This window comes from Felis catus, chromosome E2 (assembly GCF_018350175.1).
Source record: "Felis catus isolate Fca126 chromosome E2, F.catus_Fca126_mat1.0, whole genome shotgun sequence".
Classification (NCBI taxonomy): Eukaryota; Metazoa; Chordata; class Mammalia; order Carnivora; family Felidae; genus Felis; species Felis catus.
Window position 1 is genome coordinate 550,954 of NC_058382.1, and position 26,139 is coordinate 577,092.

At 50.6% G+C, this 26,139-nt stretch overlaps 1 protein-coding gene across 9 annotated transcripts; it reads right to left on the reverse strand.

The window, feature by feature from the left end:
- Nucleotides 1–1,077: 1,077 nt before the first annotated feature.
- Nucleotides 1,078–24,101, reverse strand: ZSCAN1 (zinc finger and SCAN domain containing 1). Of its 9 annotated transcripts, none has more exons than XM_023245776.2 (7): nt 23,962–24,101; nt 22,988–23,081; nt 20,761–22,257; nt 13,735–13,814; nt 7,049–7,160; nt 6,775–6,849; nt 1,078–6,555 (listed from the first exon to the last, which is right to left on the reverse strand). In XM_023245776.2, exons 3-7 carry the CDS (start codon nt 21,128–21,130, stop codon nt 5,576–5,578), a joined length of 1,617 nt encoding a protein of 538 aa, XP_023101544.2. In that variant the 5' UTR covers nt 21,131–22,257; nt 22,988–23,081; nt 23,962–24,101; the 3' UTR covers nt 1,078–5,575. The 9 variants fall into 9 exon arrangements, with proteins under 9 accessions (XP_023101544.2, XP_044901710.1, XP_023101542.2 ...); XM_045045775.1 differs by having other exon boundaries at nt 20,761–21,231; nt 23,962–24,100; XM_023245774.2 differs by lacking the exon at nt 23,962–24,101 and adding an exon at nt 23,450–23,936.
- Nucleotides 24,102–26,139: the final 2,038 nt, after the last annotated feature.

The following is a 26,139-nucleotide window of genomic DNA, read 5'->3' on the forward strand; positions in this document are numbered from 1 at the left end:
TAAGAATTCTCATGTTAGGGAAGAACCTAGCTGGGTACATTTTTTACACACAAAGACACTTGAAAAGATTAGGCTGATTCTCAACATGAATGAAAGACCTTAAATTTCATAAGCCCTAAAACTGGTTGTTACAAAAAAAAATATAATGGATGGCTCAAAATCAGAATGCACTGATGTAAACAAGGCAAAGACAAGCTTATTGGCTTTTCTTTAAAGTGTCTTGTACATTCAAAGACTATAAAAGGCCCACATTTGTGATTGTCATACTGAAAGCCCACCTGCTCTTCTCTCTACTACAGTTTGAAGGCTTTAAAATATACATAAGATGTCAATTATCAGTTCCCTCACCTGCAAACCCAAATTCAAAGAGATACTTATTTTTTTTTCTTTTTTCTAACACAAAATATGTACTCTACTCCCCCCCCCCCCCCCCCCCCCCCCGCCTTCCTTTTACTGGCTCAAAAGGTATGTATGTGTACACACTCCCATTATGAAATCTTTTTCTCAAAAAGGTCTGGGCAGAGTCCTGGTGATGAGCCGTTGATGCTGCCACACAGACTTGCCTGCTCACGGGGACATACCCCAGCCCTAATACCGAGCCGCGTTGCTCTACATACCTCCCTTGGGACTTGACCCTGTTACCTTCCTCTAGCCTTCTAATCCTTGTTTTTTTCCAACCAACTTTCACAAACTCAAATGCCTGCAGGGGCTGGGCTCTGTTTGAAGGGATGGATGCTGATGGTCTCAGCCAAGTGGTGCCATGTGGACAGGTAAGCCGAGTGTCGCAGGTCTGAACTTCTCAAAAGAAGCCAAAAATTTGGATCTCTGTGTGAAATCTCTTGATTCACAGGGTATTCAAAGAGTTTTAAAACACTGTCCATTAAACAGGATGATCTGAAGGCTAGCTCTGTGATGCTCTCACCACTCCAGACCGTGTTGGTAACCAGTGGCTGGGTACCACTCAGGCCAGTCTTGACATCCTCTAACCTCAGGGTCGCCTTCACCTGGCTGTGACAGGACCCTACCAGAAGCAGGTGCATTAGAAATCAGTGTGGCTTTCAAGGAATTCTATAATCATTATGGATAGCACAACTTCATTACACTCTAATTTTGTTAAATTGTTTGACATATACATTTAAATATATTACAGCGTTTATCCTTGTGGATATATTTCATCCTTTAAACAAAAAATCATTTTGGGAGCCTCAGAACCTAGCAGTGCCCAGGCCTCTTCTCCTCCCAGAGGTCCTGTCTTCAGTGGGAAGGAGGGTGGTCTGTTTTCCTCTGGTTCCCTGGAGCGTGAGATGATGAGGATTTGCGCTGCATCACAGCACCCAGGGCCTGGCCCAGCAGATGTTCTGTGACAAGAGCTGGAGGACAGACGAGCCTGGGAAGTGTCCTAGTGGGCAGGTGTTGGGGTCTTGCAGGGGACGCTGGCAGAGGAAGGCACAGGGTGAGCCAAGCATGCAAGGAGTGAGGAGAAAGAGAAGAGAGGGGCCGGTGCTCTATCTCACTACAGCTTGAGCAGCATCTTGGGACTAGGCAGGCCGGGCAATTAATTCAGTTTGGCGGCTTTGGTGAATCGGGATTCGGAGGAGCGACTCTCCAGGCCCAGGGCCCTGGGCCACATCCTTGCCCCTGTCAGCCAAGGCAGAGGGTGTTGAGGGGAGCCTTCCGTGGTGCTGCCAGCTCCCCTCCTCAGAGGTCCAGGTAAGGTTTCCTTGGCTGATTACTGCAGCCCTGTGGTGGGGTCTTGGCAGCGGCTGCAGCTCACATACTCATTTGGTTACCATTCACCCATTCTCACTCACGAAGGGCTGCTCTGGGCCAGGTGCTGGTAAAATGCTGCAGTGAAGACTTTTCTAAGCAGAGGAGGCATCCCTCGAGGAGGTGAGGAGGCCCAGCATAGGAGTCATTGTGGAGACAAGCAGGAACTGAGTGGGCACAGGAGGCCAGCCTCCACCACCCCAGTGCCAAGAGCTACTGACGTGGGAAGAGATTCGAGGGAACTGGTCTGCTGGGCTTCATGTCATCTCAGCCTGTCTGTTTCAGAAGGATCTTGCTGGCTGTGGGTATTGGATGGGATGGAGGGGAGTGGACTGGAGGCAGAGTTCGCCTAGACACAGCTGCAGTCATCCAAAGATGGAGAAAAGACGATAGAAGAGAGAGAGGGAGGCGGGCACAGTTCAGTGCAGAGGAGAAACTGGAACAGGGCAAGCCTGGGGCCTTGGAGGGTGGAGAGACGGCATAGGGGAGGCTGTTGGTTTTCTTTCGCACTAGGGTTCTTTGGACAAGCTCAGGTGGAGGACTGAGGGACACCAGGCAGATGTCACTGGAGGGCAGTTGGTCCGTGGGATGCCGAGGCAGACATCTTCGGAGAATTCACGCAAGGATGGCTGGTGGGGGGGGGGCATGGCAGTTAGGGGTCTGACTGATGCCTTGCTGGCAGCAGCCCCCACTCTCTCCTGCAATCCTGCTCCATCCCAGAGAGCTATGAACATGCCTCTGATTTAGGGGGATCGGAATGGAAACTGCATTGGAATAAACTCCTGGTCACCAACCAGTGGGGACACTGGATAATCCTGTCCATCGTGTGTGCTGTACCTGAAGACTCAGGCTGACTGTGGGGTCAAGACCCTCTCCCCCACCTTGCCACCTGAGCTTCGAAGAAGAAACTCCGCCTCAGCAGGATGAGAAAGAAGGTGCTTGGGAAGGGAGCTGAAGCTCACAAGAAATTAAGGCATGGAGTAGAGCCGGAAGCCCTCAGTGAGGATAAGCCAGGATGCTGTAGCGAGGCAAGAACAAGGTCCGGAGGCCCAGCTAGAGAGAGCTCCAAGAAGGCAAGTGCAGCAAATAGCGCGAAGGCAGCAGAGGGACCTGCATGGCCCGGGAAGGTGCCAGGGGACACAGGCTACGGATGGGTGCAGGAAGGAGGCAGCTTGGTCGAGAAGCAGCAGTGGGCTGGGCGGGGCAGGTCCAGAAGAGTTTTCCAGTTGAAAGGCGACTTATGGATGATTAAAAGGAGAAGGTCTCTGCTTATGTGGGGTCAGAGTCAATCCAACACTATCCAAGTTCCAAAAAAAAAAAAAAAAAAGACACTTGTAAGGCTTTTGTTGGCATGGGGGCAAGTGGTGCCCAGCGATGAAGGGGTAGGGATGGATGTCAAGCTGAATCCAGATGCACGTGGGCCATCCCCAGCAGTGGTGGGGTGAACTGAGGCACCTGGGTGATCCAACACCTGCTCTGGGGAGATCCAGGGTGACCATAATGCCAGATTTTTATGTGACATCTATGGTTTGAAAAATGTTTGCATTTATCTTTAAAAAAAACAAAAACACAAAGGTCATTCTGTGAGTCAAACGGAAACGTGTGCAGGTCAGTTTTGGTCAGTCCTAAAAATCCTGCCTAAAATCTTCCAGAAAGCAAGCAGATTAGTAGGTGTCAAGGGCTGAGAGAGGGGAGGTGGGAAGTGACTGCTAGTGGAGGTGGGAAGTGACTGCTAGTGGGTATGGGGAACCCATTTTGGGAGTGATGAAAATGTACCAGAATACATGGGTTGCACGACCCTATGCATGTACTTAATGCCATCGAATTGTGCATTATGAGTAGTTAAAATGGCACGTTTTAAGTTGTGTGTACTTTATCATAAAAAAAGAGTGAAAAAGGAAAAGGTGGGCTGGGACCAAAAAAAAAAAAAAAAAAAAGAAGAAGAAGAAGAGGAAAGGGAAAGACCACATAGAAGAGCCCTGCGTTTGTGCCAGGCTCCCAGGGTCTGTGAGGGCAAGAGGTGGCCTTCCCGGGAGTGCAGGAGGGCCGGCAGGTGAAGGGCGCCCCCCGGAAAAGCTCCTGGAACTGGCGCTGGCGAAGCTCCTCTTCTGTCGCCTGCGGAACACAGACGGCGGACTGCCCAGCTGAGCGCGGCGCTGGGGGTCGCTGTCGCCCAAGGAACGCGGCAGGCGTGGCGACACCCAGACAAGCTGCGGGTCCCGGGTCGCCTGCAGGATGAGTCCGCCAGGGGTCGCTGTCGCCCGGGGAACGCGGTGGCGGGGGTGGCTGGTCCCAGGTTGTTCAGCTAGACGAGCCCTTCGGTGGTCGCTGTCATTCGGTTAGGTAAGCGGTAGGCGCGGCGATACCCGGGAGATAAGGTGGGTGTCCTGTCGTCCCACAGGACGAGCCCCCCGGGGGGGGGTCACTGTCACCTGGGGTAAGCGGCAGGCGCGGCAACACCCAGAGACGCGGCGGGTCCCGGGTGACCTGTAGGACGAGTCCACCGGAGGTCGCTGTTACCCGAGGGATGCGGCGGCGGGGGTGGCAGGTCCTGGGTCGCTCCGCTGGACTAGTTCGCAGAGGGTCGTTGTCACCCGGGGTAAGCGGCAGGCGCGGCGACACCTGGGAGACGCGGTGGGTCGCGGGTCGCCCCACAGGACGAGCCCTTCGTGGGTCGCTGTCACTCGGGTTAAGCAGCAGGTGCGGGGACGCCCGGGGGATGCAGTGGGTCCCGGGTCGTCCCGCAGGACGAACACCCGGGGGCCACTGTCACCTGGGGAACGGGGCAGGCGCGGCGACACCCAGAGACGCGGCGGGTCCTGGGTTGCCTGCTGGACGCGTCCGCCAGGGGTCGCTGTCACGGGGGGGATGGCGGGTCCCAGGTCCCTCCGCTGGACGAGTTCGCAGAGGGTCGCTGTCACCCGGGGTAAGCGGTAGGCGCGGCGACACCCGGGAGACGCGGTGGGTCCCAGGTCACCCCGCAGGACGAACACCCGGGGTCGCTGTCACCCGGGGAACGGGGCAGGCGCGGCGACACCCAGACACGCGGTGGTTCCTGGGTTGCCTGCAGGACGAGTCCGCCAGGGGTCGCTGTCACCCGGGGGACGCGGCGGCGGGGATGGCGGGTCCCAGGTCACTCCGCTGGACGAGTTCGCAGAGGTTCGTTGTCACCCGGGGTAAGCGGCAGGCGCGGAGACACCCGGGAGACGCGGTAGGTTCCGGGTCGCCCCGCAGGACGAGCCCTTCGTGGGTCGCTGTCACTCGGGGTAAGCGGCAGGCGCGGCGACACCCAGAGACGTGGCGTGTCCCGAGTCGCCTGCAGGACGAGTCCGCTAGGGGTCGCTGTCACCCGAGGAACGCGGCGGCGGGGGTGGCGGGTCCCGGGTCGCTCCGCAGGACTAGCCCTTCGGTGATTGCTGTCACTCGGGGTAAGCGGCAGGCGCGCCCGGTTCTGGGGTCGCCCCGCAGTATGTGTCCGCCGAAGGTCGCTGTTACCTGGAGAACGGGGCGGCGGCTCCCGGGTCGCCCCGCAGGACGAGTCCGCCGAAGGTCGCTGTCACTCGGGGTAAGAGGCAGGCGCGGCGACACCCAGAGACGCGGCGGGTCCCGGGTCGCCCCGCAGGACGAGTCCGCGAGGGTCGCTGTCATCCGGGGGACACGGCGGCAGGGAAGCGGGTCCCGGGTCGCCCCGCAGGATGAGCCCACCGAGGGTCGCTGTCACCGGGGAGGGGGGGGACGCGGTGGGTCCCGGGTCGCCCCGCGGGACGAGCCCGCCGGGGGGTCGCTGTCACCCGGGACGCACGTCCGCTCACTGCGTGGCGTGCAGCTTCTGGTGGTCGAGGAGGTGGACCATCCAGGGGAAGGCCTTCCCGCAGACGCCGCACTCGAAGGGCCGCTCCCGACCGGAGGGCTCGCGGCGGCCCGAGGGCTCGCGGCGGCCTGAGGTCTCGCGGCGGCCCGAAGGCTCCCGGCGGCCGGAAGGCTCCCCGCGGGCGGAGGGCTCCCCGAGACCGGAGGGCTCCTCGAGACCGGAGGGCTCCCCGCGGCCGGAGGGCTCCCCGAGACCCGAGGGCTCCCCGCGGCCGGAGGGCTCACCGCGCCGGCCTCCATCCGAGTCCTGGGCCTGCCCTGCCGCTTCCTGGGGGTCGGCCTCTCCTGGCTCCTCGCCCCCGCTCCGGCGGGGCCTCTTGGGTAGCGGCTCCAGCAGGTGGATCTTCCGATGCTCCCCCAGGACAGAGGCGTGCAGGAAGGTTTTGCCACACTCGGGACACGAGAAGGGCCCCTCTTCCAGGTGGCGCTTTTGGTGCTCCATGAAGTGGGTGACCCAGGTGAAGACCTCCCCGCATTCGGCGCACGCGAAGGGCCGCGTCCCTGGGGGGACTGGCGGCGCTGCTGAGCTCCCGGAGGAGGGGGCAACAGCCGGTCGCCCTGACTCTTCGGGGGAGGCTTTGGTGTCTTTGAGTAAGGGCAGGTGGGTGCTGCTGGCATCACGGTCCCCAAGTCCCTTTTGGGGACTACTGCTCTGAGCACTTGGGAGGGTGAGGTCTGCAACCAGGCTGGGCTGAGGACGCGGGTGCAGGGGCTTCTCTGGAGCAGGCCCTTGGCCCGCAGTGCCCTGAAGCACAGTGTCCCTGGGGGCAGCTCCTGCCTGCCAGGCACTCCCTTCGGCCTGGGGAGTGTCCTGGGCCAGCCTGGGGAGACAGTGCCTGTTTTCGAGGGCTCTGTCCCGGACCTGCCCACAGGGAGGCTCATCCCAGACACTAGGCTTCACAGGCAAGCAGCCCAGGCCTGGGGAGGTTAAGGGAAAAGGGTTGTTAGTGAAGGGACAGAGGCTGGAGGCCACACTGCCTCCCCGCCCCTGCCCCCCAAGGGCTGCAGAGAAGGGCAGGCAGCCAGCTGCTGGTACTCAGTAGAGCCTTCTTGTTCTCCATCTTTCCCTCTCTTAAGATAAAGGGGCACGTGGGGTTGGGGGCAGATCCCACAGCCCTGGGGCCCCCTTGTCCTCACCTGGGCAGGCTGCTGAAGGGACCCCATGCTGCAGCATCCTCAGTCTGTCTGCCTTCATGCTGGGAGGCTGAAGCCCTGGTCAAGGGGTGGAAACGTTTGAGTAGCTGTTGGGGCAGGGGGTGCCAATATCAGTCCCCACTGTTGGTGTGCACAATCTGGAGGAGGTATAGAGTTAATCACCAAAGCTCCCCCCCACCCCCAACACTGCCATCAGCAAAGTCTAACCCTTGCCAGGCCCCAGTCCTCAGGATTGTTGTAGGACCCAAACACTCACCGAGTGAGCCCAGGGTGCAGGATGCCTCGGCCCCCGCCCTGGTGTGGGGACTCCGCTGGGGCTGGGCAGGCTGCAGCCACTCGCCCTCCTGGGGGAGCCCCAGCTCCGATGCCTGGAATGGCAAACACAGTCCCATTCAGCAACTGCCCCATGCCACCCACAGCTTGGAGCAGCCACCAGAGAGCCATCCACCCAGTGCCACCACAGCAGAGGGACAGACACCATTGCCTCCTTTCAAAAATCCAGGAATAGCGAAACTAAAGCCACTGCCTCCCCCCAAAAAAGGTGCCAAAAAAAAAAAAAAGCCACCAAACCAATAAATAGTAGTAACAGTTTATTGTGCATATAGGAATAGTCTGTGAACTGAGAGCTTTCAAATCCAAGATTGATAGGAAGTTTGGAGACTTATACAGTGAAAGTGAGGAAGGCATTTTAACTTTTGGTGACAGTTATTACCTTTGTAATAGGTAATACTGGGGTTTTCTAGTGGCAGGGGTTGACTCAAAGTGATTATTCTTACACTGTGTTTAGGAAGATGACCTAAGTTTCTTTAATAACCGCCAGAGGCATTTGCACAAGGTGGCCCAGATTATAATTCACTTGTTTTGCAGAACACACTAAATGAAGTTTCACTTACTGTGGCTTTAAGTGGCTTTGTCTGCTCAGGGAATGTTCAGATCTGGTTTCCTTTTTTATTTAATTTTAACATCCCAAATGCACATTCTCAGAGGGCTGTTACTAGGACATAATTTAAGACACACCCCCCCCCTTGCAAAATGGAAATACAAGGCTCCTTTGTGATGTGTTCTATGTGTCCAGTTCTGTGTCAATGTGACTAGGCTAAGGGATGACCTGATCGCTGGTAAAACATCATTCCTGGTATCTGTGGGGATGTCTCCAGGGAAGACCAGCATTTATACTAGTAGTCTGAGTAAAGGTCATCCTCACCAATGTCGGTGAACATCACCCAACCCTTTGAGGGCCCAAGTTGAACATGAAGGCAGAAGGGTGCCTTTATGCTCTCTGCTTGAGCTGGGACAGCCACCTTCTGCCCTCAGATATTGGACCCCACCTTGATTATTGGCCTTTGGACTCAGACTGGGACTCCTCTGGTCCTCAGACCTTTGGACTTGAGATGGAATCCCCACCAGAAGATCAGGGACTTCTTGGCCTTCATAATCGTGTGAGCCAGTTCCTTATAGTAAGTCTCTCTGCACTTGATCTTCGCCAAAAGGCCAAGAAACAACAGTAAATCTCTCTGTATGTCTATATAAATCCTTCTGGTTTTGTTTCTGTGAAAAACCCTAACTAATACACCCTCACTTGAAAACCATTGACAATTTCATGGCAACAAGGTGGCATTAAGAAGAGTCCTATGTATGGAGTCAGGTCAATATCACTTATGGGGTTCTGAACTGTTCCTCACAGCTGCACTGTCCCTGAGAACAAGCGCCCCCCTGCCCCCCGAGGGTGGTGAGCAGCAGTGGGGCTCTAGGTCTCATCTGTCACCAAAGCACTCCTGTCACTCATCCCGCCAATGGGTACACAGATCCCACACAAAGTGATATCAGTGCTTGCCACTGAATAGTGAGAATCTGAAACTTTCATCCAGGCTCTGGCTCCACTTGCTGTATGGCCCTGGGAGCTTTTCCTCTCTGGGTCTCAAAGGGGATATCTGAGCGACTTGCTCAGAGCTAGGCACCTGGCAAGGGCTTCGCAAACTTCCACTGTAGTGGCTGGGTCATTCAGGCTTTGTGGCTAGAGAAAGAGCACAGTGATATCCCTCAATACAAATGAACAATATTCGAGAAAGTGCATTGGGACCAACAAGAAGTGAGAAGCAGGCAGGAGGTCAAGCCCATGTTGGAAAGGCCTGTCTTTGGTTGGTCTCTGCTTTCTGCTTCTCTCAACCTACCCTCCCAGGGTGCTGGAGTGCAGGTGCAGGGTTCTAAGGCTTCCCAGAGGCCCAGACGGGACTGATAGGTGCTGGAGACTCACGGAGGGAGGGAGCTGAGGACAGGGTGCAGTGGGAGGGAATTAAGGTATAAGATTCTTCACTTTCAGGCTGAGAATATATGGCTAATGTGTTTGGCTGAATTATTGATTTTCTGTCTCTTGCTAAATACTAGTTTTGATTATAAAACAACATTTATTGAATTCTATAACAGTCACCAGAGAGGCTGCCATCTGCAAGGGAGTAGGCAGGAATTCCTCTCCCTCTTCTTCCTGGTACCCCAACCACCTGAGACCTTCAGCTGCTGCCAGTCCTGCCTCCTCAGTGGCCGAGGCCATGACCATGGATGGCGGAGGGGTTAAGTGAGAGAGAAAGCCCAGGATGCGTGTGTGCGCACGCGCTGGTGGGGGCGTGCTAGGGCATATTAGTCCGCCTGGCTTGGAAGCTTAGGTTGCCATGCAGAGATGTCTGCAGATATACAGACCTGGGCCAGGCACAAAAAACGGGATATTTCTGGGCCTTCTCTATATCTCCAAACACAAAAATGTCCCCAAAGTCCTGTTGGCCCTGGGGTCTGGTCATTCCAGGGACAGTGTTGGGCAATGAGTGAGATGTGAGGGCCCACATCTGTCATCTAACCAGACAAGAAAAAGAAAGTAAGAACAATGGGATATGTGAATGCCAACCAGCCTTTTACTGCTGTTGATGGATTATTGTTAATGGCGTTAGTTGAGGAAGCAGAGCTGGGTTTATGTCTAAAAAAGACTTGCCAGGGGTGGGGGTGGGACAAAATAGATGAAGCGGTCAAAAGGTACAAACTTCCAGTTATAAAAAAGGTAATTCCTGGGGCTGTAACATACGGATTGGAGATTATAGTTGATAATATATTGTAGATTTAAAAGTTGCTAAGAGTAAATCTTAAAAGTCCTCATCACAAGAAAAAAAATGGTAACTGTGTGGTGATGGATGTTAACTGGACTTATTGTAGTTGATCATTTTGCAATATATACATATATTGAATCATTATGTTGTACACCTGATACATATTAATTGATGTTACACATCAGTTATATCAATTAAAAATTAAAAATAAAAAGATGTTATAGATACAGTTGGGGGGAAAAAAAAAGTCCTTGAAGCCCAGACCCTAATTGCAGTGCATGGAGATGGGGTGTGAGCATGTGTGTGATTTCCAAGGGGAGAATTCAGTATAGAAAAGGGATTTCCATCAACACATGTGGCTATGTGTCAGGCACTTGTGGCCCATCTGGGGCTGACTTATCCATCATGTGCCAGAAATACAATGCCCAGAGCGCATGAAACTTTTTGGAGAAAGGGGTTTCTCATGATAATGTTTTAATTCCTTTTAAAAGCTGACACATACACAAAATGAACATAGCAACTATTCCAGCCTGGAATATATTCATCTTTATACCAAATGGTCATAAAAATATAACTTTTACTATTTTGTGGAAGCTCATGAATATAACTTTGATATGATTTTTATGGGGCAAAAATTCTTAGGACCCACGAAATTCCTAACACAACTCTGGGTTCATTGTCCTCTCTACTTTGGTGTATGCAGTGTGTATTGATTTCCTATGGCTGCTGTAACAAATCATGACAAACTTAGCGGCTGAAAACAACACAGATTTCTCTCACAGCTCTGGAGGCCAGAAATCAGTTTCTCTGGGCTAAAGTTAGAGTTGGCCAAGGCTCATTCCTTCTGAAGGCTCTCCAGGGACGGTCTGTTCCCTGGACTTTTCTCAGCTTCTAGACACATCCACATTCTTTGTTTTATGGCCATTCCTCCATTTTCACTACCTCTGTGCACAGGCCACTGCCCTGTCTCCTGTTGTTAAACCTCCTTCTGCCTCCCTCTTTTAAGTACACTTGTGATTACATTTAGAATCCACTCAGATAGTCCAGGATAATCTCCTCTGCTCACATTCCATACTTAATCACCTGCAAAGTCCCTTTTGCCACCTATGGTAACATTCCCAGGTCCCAAGGATGAGGACATGGACATTTGGTGGGGCCAAGGGCGTTGGTGGAGTCATTATTCATCCTGCCACACGGTGTGTGTTTGAAGTTTTCCACGATAAAAAGTTTTACAAAAAGATACTTGAAAATATATTTCTAGGGTGCCTGGGTGGCTCAGTCGGTTAAGTGTCTGACTCTTGGTTTCGGCTCAGGTCATGATCTCCTGGTCGTGAGATTGAGCCCTAAGTAGGGCTCCACGTGCTGAGCATGGAGCCTGCTTGGGATTTACTCTCTCCCTTTCTCTCAGTCTCTCCTCTCCCCTCTCAAATAAAGAAAGAAATAAACAAAAAAGATATTTCCTCCTGCAAGCCTAAAACAAGACAACTAATAACTCTTTTTTCCCCCTCCGCCATAGCAGGTCAGAGATAGAAACTCACACAGGTGAGTTCAAGGGCGGGGATGATCTGCCGGTGATGTCTACAAAGGTACACATGTTTCTTTGGTGGGATGGGCTCTTCTGCTGAGGGTGGGTGGATTATTCATCTTTTGTCTCATGTTTTCGTTTAGATGTCTTTCTTTTGTTGTTGTTAATTAACTAAAGAATGAAAACGGTCTCCAGGCAGAAGAACATAGTGGCCAGAGAAGAAACAAAATACAGACTGGTGGGTCCTTCAAAAAACCAGCCATGCAAATCAAACCTCAGAATGATGCTAGGCCCCAGTAGCATGAGTGGGGTGGTCTCTGGGGATACACAAGGGACTGGACTTCGGCTTGATGGGAAAATTCTCATTTTTAATGGTTCTTTCATTTAACTTATCTTAATTTTACTTAATTGTATAAAATTGTTGTGTGTGTGTGTGTGTGTGTGTGTGTGCAAGTATGTATGTATGCGTGTGTATGCACACATGTTCATATGCAGGTGTGAATTTTAACACATATATAGATTCATGAAACTACTACCACAGTCAGGACCAGAATGGTCCCACCACCTGGGGAAAACTCCCTTGTGCTGCCCCCATATAGTCACACGTTTCATCAACCCAGAACTCCTGCCTGGTGTCCACTGATCTGTTCTCTGTGGCTATCATTTTGTCTTTTCAAGATTGTCATATAAGTGGGATTTCATAGTATGTACCTATTGAGATTAACTGTTTTGATAGCATAGTGGCCTTCAGATCCATCCAAGTTGTGTTTGTGAATCAAGAGTTTCTTCCATTATGTTGCTGAGTAGTATTCCATGGTGTGCAGGATACGTGAGTGTTTATCCAATCACAGGGACATGTAGGTTGTTTCCAGTTTGGGGCTATTACAAACAAATGCTATGAATATTTGTGTACAGGTTCTTGTAGGAACATGAGTTTTTGTTTCATTTGGGTAAACACCCAGTCCCAGGAGGGGGATTGCTGGGTCATATGTCATGTATATACTTAACTTTATAAGAAACAATCAAACCATTTTTCCATTTTCCATTCCTACCAGCAATGAAACAGTTCCAGTTTTTCCACATCCTTGCCAGCACTTGGTGCTGTCCCTCTTTCTACTTTTAACCATTCCAGCAGGTGTGTAATGATGTCTCACCGTGGTTTTAATTTGCATTTCCCTGATGGCTAGTGATCTTCCATCTTCCAAATGTGCTCATTGTGATATTCCCATTTTTAAAAGGTAAGCACATGACTCCTGTCCTTTTTCTCTCTGAGCATGGACATAGAAAACACAAGGAAGCCAAAGATGCTTCCAGGTTGCTTGTGAATGGTGTAGAGGGGCTTGGGAGGGGAAGATGGCGGTATGGATCATGAATGAGGGGGGCCACACGACCCTGTATGAAAGGCAGGATGCCTCATGGACACCCAGGCTGACAGCCACCTGCAGGGGATGAAGATCCTGACAGGGGTTTCGCACGGAGGGTTAACATTTCAGAGAGGGGCAGATTAGTGAGAGACAGAGGGACCTGTGGTCTCGGAAAGGGTGAGGTCACAGAGGTGACAGGAGGTGAGAGCAAGGTGCTGTGAATCTGGTGCCAGGGGGAAGGAAATGTGGTTTGGCTTTTGTTCCTTTTGTGATTTACCTGTTAACAAATCTACATGGTCTTCCCTGCTCCCCCATGCCCTCCCCCCCCCCCGGTTTTAATCACTCCGGTCCCTGCTGGAGGCCTGTCCCCATCACTCGGTGAGTGCCAGCCACACCAAGTTTCCCTGGGTCCCTGACACACACTTGATCCCAGGTCCCCTCTCACTTGGGGCCTTTGCAGGAACAGATCTTGCTGCCAGGGACACCCTCTCAGAGTCTTTCCCGGCTCCTCCAAGAATCCACAGGGCTTTCTGGTATAAGACTACTACAGAGAGTAACACAGATGGGACCCAGGCCAGGGCCCCCAGGCACCTATGTGCCGGCACTTGGGAGTGGTAGCGCCAGAAATCTTTCGACCACCCAGCATGTAGTCGTGGGCTACAGCATCTGGCTCGTGTCTGGGAAAGGACTGGATGAGGGCCCAAGTGGAGGGGGATGAAGATGGTGTCTGTGATGTCTGCAGCAAAGCACAGCCCTATTTTACTGTATTTGGCCCGGCATTGAGCCCCAGCAGGTTTTGGGATTTGTGGGACCACTTAGAGGTGTGGAGTTCAGGCTTCTTGGGAGTGTTGGGGACAGCCTTGCACAGAGCTTGGGTGGGATGTCCTTGAGCCTGTCACAGCACTGATGCCCGTGGTGCCCTGGGAATGTAGGAGCATGGAGCCAGGGGCCCTGGGCTCACCTGGCATGGGTCTTTCTGGTTCTTCCCGTCTTCCTCCTCGCTGATGCTCCCGTCCTGGTGGTCGGTGAGAGATACCAGAACTGGGTGGGAGAAAGGGATGGTGAGAGGCTTGTGGGCCCAGAGCCCCCAAATCCCTCAGGTTTCCTGCACCAGGAGGGCAACACATCCCAGGAACATCTCTGAAGACCCCCAGTGAGGCCAAGGTAAGAGCAATAGTGTGTCACTGCCTCCATCCTTCCAACAAGCTTCTAAATGCAGCCCCACCCCACCCCCTGCTCCAGACCTTTCCACGGCTGCCAGGCATGCCATGGTGATCCCAGAGGCAGCCGAGGACAGGTCTTCGCACCCAACACTCCATGCCCATGTGTGCTCCTGAGAGGCCCATGAAGAGGACATATCCTGTAGCACTAACATGAAAAGCCTGGACAGAAGTCTTTATGAGGTGGAATGTGGTCAGGTAGCAAAGACGGTTGAAGCAGAGCCCCCTTGGATCCACCACAAAACACATTGTAGAGGGACAAAAGCCAGGGCAGAATAACAGTTAACAGAAGGTACACCATTTATAGAAGGTTTAGGACTTGGGAAACAGAGCCATACACTGTTATGGATACAAAATAAGAGGAAAAAGTACAAACATGCACATGCAATGAGAGATTCAAGGCTTTGCCTCTGGAGCAACAGGGAGAGTAGGGTTGAGAGGAATGTGAGGGGACATGAGGATCCAGTGAACCCCACAGTGTGTCATTTCTTCAAATCAAGCTGCCTTTCAGGAGGTTAGGCTCTGAGATGGCTTCATGGCAGTTACACAGGTGTTCATTATAATACTTTCCATAGTTTTATAGGCTCAAAATGTGTCATATAAAAAACAAACTGTAGTTTTGGAAAGCAATTTGGCAGTTCCTCAAAAAGTTATACATAGAGTTACCATAGGACCTAGCACTTCTCCTCCTTAGGTGTGTTCCCAAGGGAGATGAAAATATGTCCACACAAGTATCTGTATGTGAATGCTCATAGCAGGCTTGTTCACCATAGCCCCAAAGTGGAAACAACCCAAATGTCCATCAGCTGATAAATGGAGAAACAAACTGTGGTATATCCATACAATGGGGTATTATTCAGCCATAAAAAAAAAAAAAATGAAGTACTGATATATTTTACAACACGGATGAATCTTGAGAACCTTATGCTAAGTGAAAGAAGCCAGACACAAAAGGCCACATATTGTGTGATTTCATTTATATGAAATGTACAGAACAGACAAATCCATAAAGACAAAAAGTAGATTAGATTAGGGGGGAGAAGAGAATGGGGAGTGACTGCTAATGGTCTGAGGTTTACTTTTGGAGGGAGTAAAATGTTTTGGAATTAGATGGTGATAATGGTTGCACAACTCTGTGAATATATGAAAAATCACTGAATTGTGTATTTTTAAGTGGGTGAATTATATGGTATGGAAATTATGTTTCAATAACATTATTATTTTTAAAAAGCAAACAGGAAGGTAACATTACCAAAAACCGGCAGTGTAGGGAGCTCCCAAAGTCAATCCCTCCACAATTAAGCATCCACAATTAAGCAACAATTAAGCTGGCAAGAACTTCCAGACTTAACTTTTTGGGAACTTGAATTTGATTAAAAAAAACCAAAAAAACAAAAAAACAAGGATGAGGGAATGCTTAATGAAGAAAGAAGCTATTGAATTTCAACTAGAAGGTTTTGTGGCATTTTTACTTACCTGCCTACCAACCCCACTCCCCAGCTAAAAGGGGCTGTGGGGATGGCAATCCATATTATTGGTGTGGCTTGCTGAAGCCACAGGGGGCAGGACATATCTTGTTCCCAAAGAATTGCATTTGTGTGTTTTGACCTGTCTGGTGACTCTCTGAAGGATTGGGTCAGGAGGTTGCCTTCCTTATGCCTACTCAGAACCCTCAGGACTGGAGTGGCCTCCTGAACAGCATTTGCCAAAAGCATTTAAAGGCACATACTAGTCACAACCTGACATACTAGTCACCTGAAACAAGGGATAAGTGGAGCAAGCAGCAGTGAGTCTGGAGAAAGAAGTACATGTAGGAATAAGGACTTTACTAGAGAGTCTAGCAGGCCATGCATATGCTCAGGGCTAAACACATGGTAGGAAACATGAGAAGATCCCAAGCTTTCATCTCTGGTTGATCTTTAGGCCCCATTAACTGGGAAGTGAAGACTTAAAGATAGTTGTAAATGGAGTGGCTAAGCATTGAAGGAGGACCTCAACTCAGAGCCAACCAACAAAAACCAGGAGAGTTTTGTTTTGTTGGCTCCAGGCATTTAAGGAAATCTCTGTCACATCACTAGCTAACCACTAAATTCGTGAAACAGAAACTTTAGTGAACACACACAACAAAGAATGTAGTTTTTACAAAAATAGTTCAAAAATAGTTTAAAGAAGTTATCAAAATAAACAAATCCACAATAAGCATAAACAGGCCCTGGAGAGGGAAGAGAATCTGATATCCAGAGTTATCACATTATATTATCAAATACTAAAAATGCCCAGTTTCCAACAACAAATTAAGAAGCATAGAAAGAACCAAGAAAGTATATCTCATTCACAAGAATAAAAGAAACTAATGGAAACTATCCTCGAGGAAGCCCAGACATTGGACTTAACTAGACAAAGATTTGAAATCAACTGTCTTAAATACCTTCAAAGAGCTAAAGGAATACATAAACAAAGAGCTATCAAAAATCAGGGGAATTGTGTTCTCAACAAATAAAGGATATCAATAAGGAGAAACTATAAAAAGGAACCAAATAGAAATTCTGGAGCAGAGTATAAGAACTAAAATGAAAAATTTGCTAGAGAGGTTCAACAGCAGATTTAAACTGGCAGAGAAAAGGATCAGTAAACTTGAAGATAGGTCAATTAAAATTGTACAGTCTGAGGAGAAGAAAAATGAACAGGGCCTAAGGGACTTGTGGGAACACCATAAAACATACCAACAGACATATAGTGGGAATTCCAGAAGGAGAAGATCAAAAGAGAGTGAAAATATTTTTAAAAATAGTGGCTGGAAACTTCCTAAAATAGATACAATACATGAATCTACACATTCAAGAAGCTGAACAAACTCCAGTAGGATGAACTCAAAAGAGACCCACACTGAGACATGCTATAATCAAACTCTCATGTGGTTCCACATATCAAAATCAAGCTTCGTACTGCACCATATTAATAGATCACATGATCATCTCAATTCATGAGGAGAAAGCATTTGATGTAAGCCAGCACCCTTTCATGATACAGCATCATAATTTTGAGGGACAGAAAGCTTACCCCCAATCAAGAATGAGGCAAGTATGTTTGCTTTTACCACTTCTATTGAACATTGTACTGGAAGTTCTAGCCAGAGCAATTAGGCAACAAAAAGAAAAAAAAAAAAGGCATCCAAATTGGAGAGGAAGGGGTGCCTGGCTGGCTCAGTGGGTGGAGTGTGTGACTCTTGATCTGGGGTTGTGAGTTTGAGCCCTGCGTTCGATGCAGAGACTTCTTAAAAATAAAATCTTAAAAAAAAAAAAAATTGGAAAGGAAGAAGAAAAACTATCTGTATTCACAGATGGCATGAGCTAATTACTGAATTCAGCAAAGTTACAGGACACAATATCAACACATAAAAATTAGTGTGTTTCTATAAACACCAGTGAACAACCCCAAAAGGAAACTAAGGAAATTTCATTTATAATAAGAATCAGTTCCACTTATAGACTCAAAAAGAATAAAATACTTAGGAATAAATTTAGCCTGGGAGATACAAGACTTGTACATTGAAATCCGGAAAACTGCTGAAAGGAATTAAAGAAAAATAACATGATTATTTATTATTATTATTAAACACATTCTGTGTTCATGGATTAGAAAATTTAATATTATTAAGACAGCAAAATTATTTAGTGATCTACAGGTCCAATGTAATCCCTATAAATACCCCAACAGCCTTTTTTCCTTCTTTGCAGAAATAAAAAGCTGGTCCTAAAATTTATATAAAATTGCCAGGGACCCAGAATAGCCAAAACAGCACTAAAATAGGACAAAGTTGGAAGACACATACCTCTTGATTTCAAAATTTACTACAATTTTCAAAATTTGCTGCAAGACAAATTTGGCATAAAGACAGACTTGTAGAATGGAAAGGAATTGAGAGTCCAGAACTAAGAGAGTCCAGAACTAAGAGAGTCCAGAACTAAGAATCTACGGCCAATTGATTTGTCACAAATGTACCAGGACCATTCAGTGGGGAAAAGGAGTCTTTTTAACAGTGGTGCTGGGACTACTGGTAATCCACGTGCAAAAGAATAAAGTTGGACCCTTACTTCATACAATATACCCAACAGTGCCTGGTGGTTGCCAAAGGCCCATTCTTGGATCTTCCTGCTATTTCTGTTCACCTGCCTTTTCCCCTCCTGGATTGGCTGTGCACCAGACACTAGGTGTCTGGTATTGCCCACTGTCCAGGAACCACCTGATGGTGGATGCAGAGCTCTTGCTCTCATAAAGCTCACATAAACTAGGACAGAGAACTAGGACACATGCAGGGAAAGGATAAACCCTAAAAACATCGCAGAGGGGTAAGGACCCCGAAGAACATGAGTGGCATCTTTCAGGGCAGCCTCTCAGAGGGATGGATGTCTGAGCCAGGCCTTGAAGATGAGCTGGATACCCCCGGATCCAGTGAGGGTCAAGGCTGCGGACTGTAGGGAGGGAAGGCCCTGGAGGCAGGTGATCAGAGCACCCAGCCAGGACAGGATCTGGGGTCAGAACTGCTGCAGGGTTGGCATAGGAGCTGACAGCTCCCTCTGCTTCTGTGTGAACAGAAGGTAGGATGATGGTTGTGGGGAGTCATTAAACTTTTGATTGCTGAGGCAACCATTTCAAATACATCCATCTGGAATAAACATATTTGCAGCTGTATGACACAGCTTCCAGCAAAAAAGGAGATAAGGAATTGGGCAGCCCCCAGTCATGGAGGTCCCTCTTTCGGAAAGCCCTGGGTAGTCCAGATAACTGACAGTTTGGGTGACCTAGTTCTCCTTTCTCACACTCTAATTACCACTCTTCTGCTTTAAATTAGCCAATAAAGAGTATATTTCTAAGACCCTAGACAGCCTCCCTCCAATAAAAGCAGAGCCCCAGGCGTGTGCTCTCTCTCCCAGTGCTCTCCCTCTTGTGCCTGAGAGCATCACTGTCAATAAACAGGCTGCAGTGGGCGCAACACTCCTGGGTACCCAGGTTCACGGCTGGGCCAGAGGGAGGGACACACTATGGACTAAAATGAGAAGAGACCTGTTCTGTTCAGATATTTTTCCAGACACCAGCCATCAGGAACTTTGAATGGAAATATTGGCTCTGTCTTCACCCTGCATTTGGGCCACAGCGACTGGAGAGGACCACTCACAGGAAAGAGAGTCAGGCTCCCACTGGATTTCATCTGGGCTTTAGGCACCCTGTCCACAGCCCTGCCCCAGCCAGCCCCTGGGCACATCTCATCCTCAGTGTGCATCTCTTCCTGTTCCTTCCCACTCACTACCCTCCGGGAGGTTCCCCACCCAAGGAATGAAGCCTAATCTTGAGACAGCAGCATGCAGATGCCGCCTGCCCATGTCCCTGACTTCCAGGCATCCACGCAGCAGGTAGAAACGCCTTCTTATGCCCAGCCACCTGCTGCTCCAACTACCTCACTGTCCACAGGACCACAACTTGTGCAAAACATGTACACAATCCCCCTGCTGAAAAATGATACAGAATCTCAAGATGGCAACAGCAGAGTATTAATGCTAGCCTGGGCCTCCTAAGTGTGGCAGGCTGTGTGGGTCCACCAGGGGCCAGATGCAAAAGCTTTTTGGCCTCTTTGTCCCTGGAACAGTGAGTTCCAAGGGCCACTTTATCTGCCTTGCACGTCTTCATGATGCCACAGGAACCCAGGAACAAGAGTCCATGATGGCATTCAGTGCCTTCTAACTTGGACTAGGCTCTTGCCTCTGCAAAACGGGACATGCAGCTTTCCTGAGCACATCAGCCAGCTTCCTGCAGGCAGTGTGGAGACCTGAGACCTCTGTTTTCTGTAGATTTCGAGGCTTTTCTGAACCGAGGGCCTGAAGACACCCTGACCACAGCACCTGTGCCAGGCCCTGAGTTGACCTCCTCCAGATGTTGTGACGGGGTCTGCACTTTTGTTGACATTACTAGGAAAGAGGGAACCCATTTCATGGGCCTGGGAGGCTGGGAGTTCTACAGAGTCACAGGGGCAAGAAAGCATGAGGACAAAGCACCTGTGGGGGAGAGGGGAGCCCAGGTAGCATCAGATCCGCCTGTGGACCTTGCAGCTATTGGAGTCCCCTCTATCTGTTGAGCTCCCTCTAACACCCATTCTGTGACAACTGTGGCCCCGGGTGTCTGTCTCCACAACCAGCCTGTGGACCTCTGAGATGGGTCTGTGTCCCATGGACTGGATGCAGGGGAGGGACTAGCCACCTCCAGGATTCCTGGACAGGGCCTGAGGTGGGAGGCACGTGGTCCACAGCATCTCGTGTGGGCTGAGGGACCCGGGGTCCTTCTGACGGAGAGCAGACAAATGCAAAGCCACAGGCCAGATGGATACATGGTAAAATGGAGGAATCCTTAATTACCGACTGAGAGAAGTGAGGCAGACAGAGGTGTGCAGCACAATGACATTTATGTAAAAAAAAAAAAAAACAAAATCAAAAACACAGGTGTGTGATACGACAATGTGCACTGGGTAGGACATGTACAGGCAGGGGTTCTGCTCAGATGGTCTGGGGCGCTGCTGGTCGGGAGGGAGAACGGGACAGGAGCGGGTGGGGGGTGGGTGGGAGCAGTGCTGGGTGGATGCGACACTGTGAGTCCGAAAGGAAAAAGCAGCGCGATCCTTGGGCACCGGGCCACAGAGACACTGGCCAGAACCCAAACCCGGCACCTGCTCCTCCCCTGCAGCCACTCGCTCTCAGGGGTGAGGCCCGTCCCCTCACCTTCCTGCTGCGACATCTGTGTGAGGTCCTCCACCAGGCTAGCGGCCTCCCTGCAGGTGCGAGGGCCCTGCGACTGCACCCAGGTCCTCATCTTGCTGGGCAGCGCACCCAGGAACTGCTCCAGCACCAGCAGCTCCAGCATCTGCTCCTTGGAGTGCGCCTCGGGCCGCAGCCACTGGCGGCACAGCATCCAGAGCTGGCCCAGCGCGCGGTGTGGCCCTCCTGCCACGCGGTACTGGAACTGTCGGAAACGCAGGCGCCAGGCCTCAGTATCCCCAGGGCCGGCCAGCTGAGGGGTCCTGTCCTGCTCCCTCAGGGCTGGGGTCTGGGGACTCCTGGGGGAGGCGAGGGCTCTGGCCAGCGGGAGCATCTCTCCGGCCTCAGGGGGCAAGCGAACTGGATCCCAGGACAGTCCCAGCGGCTCCAGACAAACCCAGGTGGCGGCAGGCAGATGCAGTCAGCAGTCAGGGCCTGCAGAGAGGGGCAGGCGCAAAGTGGCCACATCAGATGGTAGCCATCACCTTGCTCAGGACTCCCCTTGGCTCCCCACCTCCTTGCCCTGACCTCCAGTTCCCAAGGAATTGACCTTAGCCCTCCCCATCTCATTCTGACCTGATCTTACACATGGCCCTCACAGGCTACATTGTGAAGACAACACACTGGTCACCCCAGGGCCTTTGCACCTACTGTTCCACCCACACTCCTCTCTGATGCTCATCCCAGCTCAGCTGTCACCACACCAGGGTGTCACCATGCTCTGGTTCAGAATGTCACCCTTGTCTCCTCAAGCTCACTGTGCTGTCTTCACAACCCTTATCTCATCATGAACATATCTCATTTCCCTACTTAGCTTAGTATCCATTTCCATCCTTCATTCATTTAGTCATTCAATACACGGTTTACAGAGCATCTAGGGGAACAGGATTCCTGCCCTGGTGGAGTAGCCAGCACTGCCCAGCAGAACTTCCTATGGGGTTAGAAATGCTCTCCACCTGTACTGTCCAACGTGGTAGCATCAGCTACATGGGGGTCCTGAGCACTTAAAATAAGGAACTGGAGTTTAAATCCCCTTTAAATGGAAACAGCTGGATATGCTATGCAATAGCGCAGTAGAGGCCTCCTGCCTTGCCTGTAGCTTTCTGGCCTTTTCTACTTGCCTATGCTGTCTACTTCTGGCCAAGTTAGAGCTGAAGGAGGAGGTAGTAAGGAGGACAAGGGAGAGATAGAGACTTTAAAAGCAGAGGGAAAGTGGAAAGGGCAGGGAGAAAATAGCATTTTGTGCATCTTCCAAGCTTCCTATAGTGAACATATAACTGAAATGTTAGTCATAAAAATAAAAACGAGCAGGTTTTTTTTTTTCTTTTTTTTTTTTTTTTAACACTTGTACTCTGTGCTGATCCGATGATGAAAGTAAAAGCTGGCACGACCTTTCTGGAAAGCACTGTGGCAGCTTGTATATCAAGACGATTCTGGAAGTTCGCATGCTGTGGAATTTATCTGAAATTGGGACAAAGATTTAGGCACCAAGATTCACAACAAAAGTGCCCAAAAGTCAAGCCTGGCAGGATCAACTGCCCTCCCATCACATGGCAAAGAATTTAGGACTGCAAAATACATGATAACATTACATGCTCAAGGGAAGCACAGACATGACATAGATGGCATGAGGTACAGGGGAGAGTGGGATGCAAAATGATGTATGAGGGTCCCAAAAAGGGCCACTGGGAAAGAGGCCCAAGGGTGGCCAGCCATATACTCCGTGTTCTTCCTAGTCTCTGAATCTCCCCCAAATGGTATTGTGATCATGTGGGGGGAGGGGAGGAAAGAACAAAACCATTGAGGAAGGATTTTTAATGACATGGGAAATGCTTATGACAAGTGAAAAGCTGAGGAACATTCCATGTGATTTTTTCCTTCTGGATCCTCTGGAGAACTTTTCATGTGCACGTGTGTGGGTTTTACAATCAGGAAGAAAGGAGAGGTGTACCAAGGCAGGGAGGGCAACTCACGAGGGCTGTGCCCTGCCAGTAAGCTTCAAGCCTGCTTTCTGACGCCAGCACCCTGACTGGGAGTTTACAAGCTCTGTCACCCCTGCTGAGACCACAGGCAAAAACACTCTTATGCTGTAGTAACACTTTCCTATGTGTAGTTTTTAAAAAGTAAAAGGGCCCGTTCGCAGCTCCACAAGGTTCAAGCAGCCATTCTGCTCTGGGATCTCAGACCTTACCCTTCTCGCCGGTGAGCAGGGAAGTGCGCCCCGGGCAGATTCCAGGGTGGAGAACTGCAGCCCCTCAGCACCCTCCGGGGTCCTGGGATGAAGTCTACGTGGGGAGAAGCTGAGTTTATGGAGGATCTAGAGGGGATCAAGTGGGGCCCCTAGCTGAAAGCACCCGAGGCCTATGGGCGCGTGTCTGGGGTCCACAGTGGGGGGATGATGTTGTCATGTGGGGGTGTGGACCACATGGGAAGCCCAGGCTGATGAGGGGTCCTGAAAGATGTAGGGATCTTAGGCTGATGGGGCGGGGACTTAACGTCTATGTAGCAAGGAGGCTCTGGGGCCTATGTAGGGAGAGCTGTGGTCTTGAGGTCCTGGAGATCCACTCTGGGGGTAACCTGGATTGATGTGGGGAGGGGGGGTCTCTGAGTGTCACTTGTGGGGCTCCAAGCCACGTGGACAGGCCAGGCTTACCTGGGGAGGGCACTGACATCTGTTGCTGACACTGTGGCAGGTTCGGGGCTGCTGGCTGGTGGGGGGAGGGAGGGCTTGGGCTGGGCGGAGGGGGGTCCGGAGCGGACGAACGAGGGTGGAGGGGCTTTCTGCCCCGGCTTCTGGGGAGGGGAGATGCCAACCGGGGCCAGGGCTGGGCGGAAGGGCGCGCCGCGGCCCCCTGCCCCCTCCACCTCAGCCCCCCGCGTGGCCTGCGAGGCTCGCCCGTCTCCCTCATCCCGGGGCACCTCGGGGCCCCCCGACGGCTTCCCCGACCCGGCTCGGCCCCGCCGCCTGCCCCGGGCTGTGCCTCCCGCCCGAGCCCGAACTCGTCTCCACCCGCGCTTCCTCTAACGCGATCCCGGCCAGCGCCCGCCGACTCCGGAGCCCTCGGCCCGCGCCGCGGCCCCTTCCCGCGGCCGGCCAGCCCGGCGGGCGCACTGACGGACGAGGGACGGGCGGCGGGAGGGCCGGACGGGCCGCGGCGGACTCACCGCGCGCGGGCTCCGCTCCGGCCAGGGCCGCTCCGTCATGGCGGCGCCTCGGCTTGCGAGCGAGCCCTGCCGCCGCCGCGCGGACTACAACTCCCAGAACCCCGCGCGCCGCGGGCGACCGCCATTGGCTCGGAGGGGCGCACAGACTCGTCCCCGAGCGTCACGCGCCACGGGCCCCCTGGCGGGGAAGGAGGGGTCGTAACGCACGGGACTTCGCCGACCAATCGGAAGCCGCCCGGAATAGGTCCTTCGCCCCCACGGTGCCCCAGAGTTACCCTGGAGGGATTCGGTCGCCACGGCAACGGGGCACGCCGCGGCGCAGCGACGTGAGGATGGTGCGGGGTGACTGGTAAGAGGATGGGGAGGGCTGCCCGAGCGCTCTCCTTTTGCTATGCGCTTGCCAAACGAAAGGCAGAAATTCTATTTAAACAACGTGGTTTCTTGTTTGTTTACTATAAGAGTGTCTCACATTTCGAATGTTAAAAATATTTTTAAATATAAGTCTGTGTTAATATAATATGTCCCAGAATAGGATTGCCAGATTTAGCATATCAATAACACAGGAGGCACAGAATTGCAGATAACAGCGATTTTTAAAAAAGTATTAATGTGTTTCACATTTAGTGTATCTTTTAAAAATTATAAAATATATGTAGATTAGTAGAAGTAATTTTCAGTGTAGCTATGTCCCACAGTAGACTTGCCACATTTAGTAAATAAAAATACAGGATGCCCACCTAAATTTGAATTCCAGGTAAACAATAAGTACTTTTTTAGTGTAACTATTACCTATATTTATTATATTTTTAAAACTTTTTAATATAAATATATTTAGTATAACTTGTTTAATATATGTATATGTCCTAGTAGGGTTGCCAAATTTCTGATATAAAAATATAGGACAAGTCCTAGTAAAATCTGAATTTCAGGTGAATTTTTTTTAGTATAAATATGTTCCAATAGTATAGTTGGGATATAAATAATAATAAATACTATGTTAATTATGAATAGTATATCTTATTATTATTTATCCGAATGGTATATTCGGGACATATTTAAACAAATTCTAATACCAAATAGTCTTTTAAATACTAATGATATATTTTAGTATAAGCACATCCCAATAGTAGGTTTAGAATATACTAAAAAGTTATTATTTGAAATTCAGGTTGGGAGGAAGATAATGATTCAAGAGGGTTTCACAGCTCTGGGACTGGGCTCAGGGTGGCTGTAGCGAGTGCTGAGATGGAGTAGCAGGAGGATGTGAGTGGGATTGGGGACCTAACAAAGGAGATGGGGACCCCACTTCCCAAAGCCTAGGACCGAATGCCATTTATCTGTTGGACAGCAGCGCCTACCAGGTGCTATTCTGGACCCGGACAGGGTGTGAGGGGGACACATCAGTGAGCAAGACTGATGTGGCTTTGGTCTCCAAGAGCCCACAGTTTACATACCAGTAAACAGAGAAAGCAGATGCTTGCTGGAAGTGTAAGTGCCTTAGAGAAAATAAAAGGAGGCACAGAAATATAAAGTCTCAGGAGGGGCAAGAGGGGCTACTTACCTGGGTGGTCAGAGCTGCACCTCTCTCTCATCTCCTGCTGGCTGCTGGTCCCTGGAGTGTTGAATTCAAGCAGGTGCTTGCTGCATGCAGAAGCCACAGATGGAAAAATAAAATCCAAGTGCTGAGGGTTTATTATTTCCTTCTTGTAAATTATACACTCATAGTGACCTGAGTTCCCTGACTCATTTTCTTGGTAGGTGAAATTGGCCTGATCTTTTGGCCTTATTTATGTGTTTATAACTCTGCAAGACACCTCAGGAAATTGCCCTGGAGAGAGCATTCACTTTGTTTCTAGAATCAGGGTGAAAGACCCTGTCACCATTAGGCAACTTGAATGCTAGATCCACGGGGAGGCAGTCTGGTGCCAGACCAAGACTTCCAAACAATTTGTAAGCAACAGAAACTTTTGTTCCAAATGACACTGAGGTGAATCTCAATTTAAAAGTAAGTCTGCTGGAAGCCGAACCATTGTGATCTCCAGGGGCTAGAAGAGGAGAGATGGGAAGCTGCTTCGTAGTTTGGCAATGTGACCCTGAGCAGACTTGCTGCTCCAGTGTTTTTGAATGTGGTCTTGGAAAGTTTGGTCCTTCCCTCCTGGAGAGCAGTGGTCTGCAGAT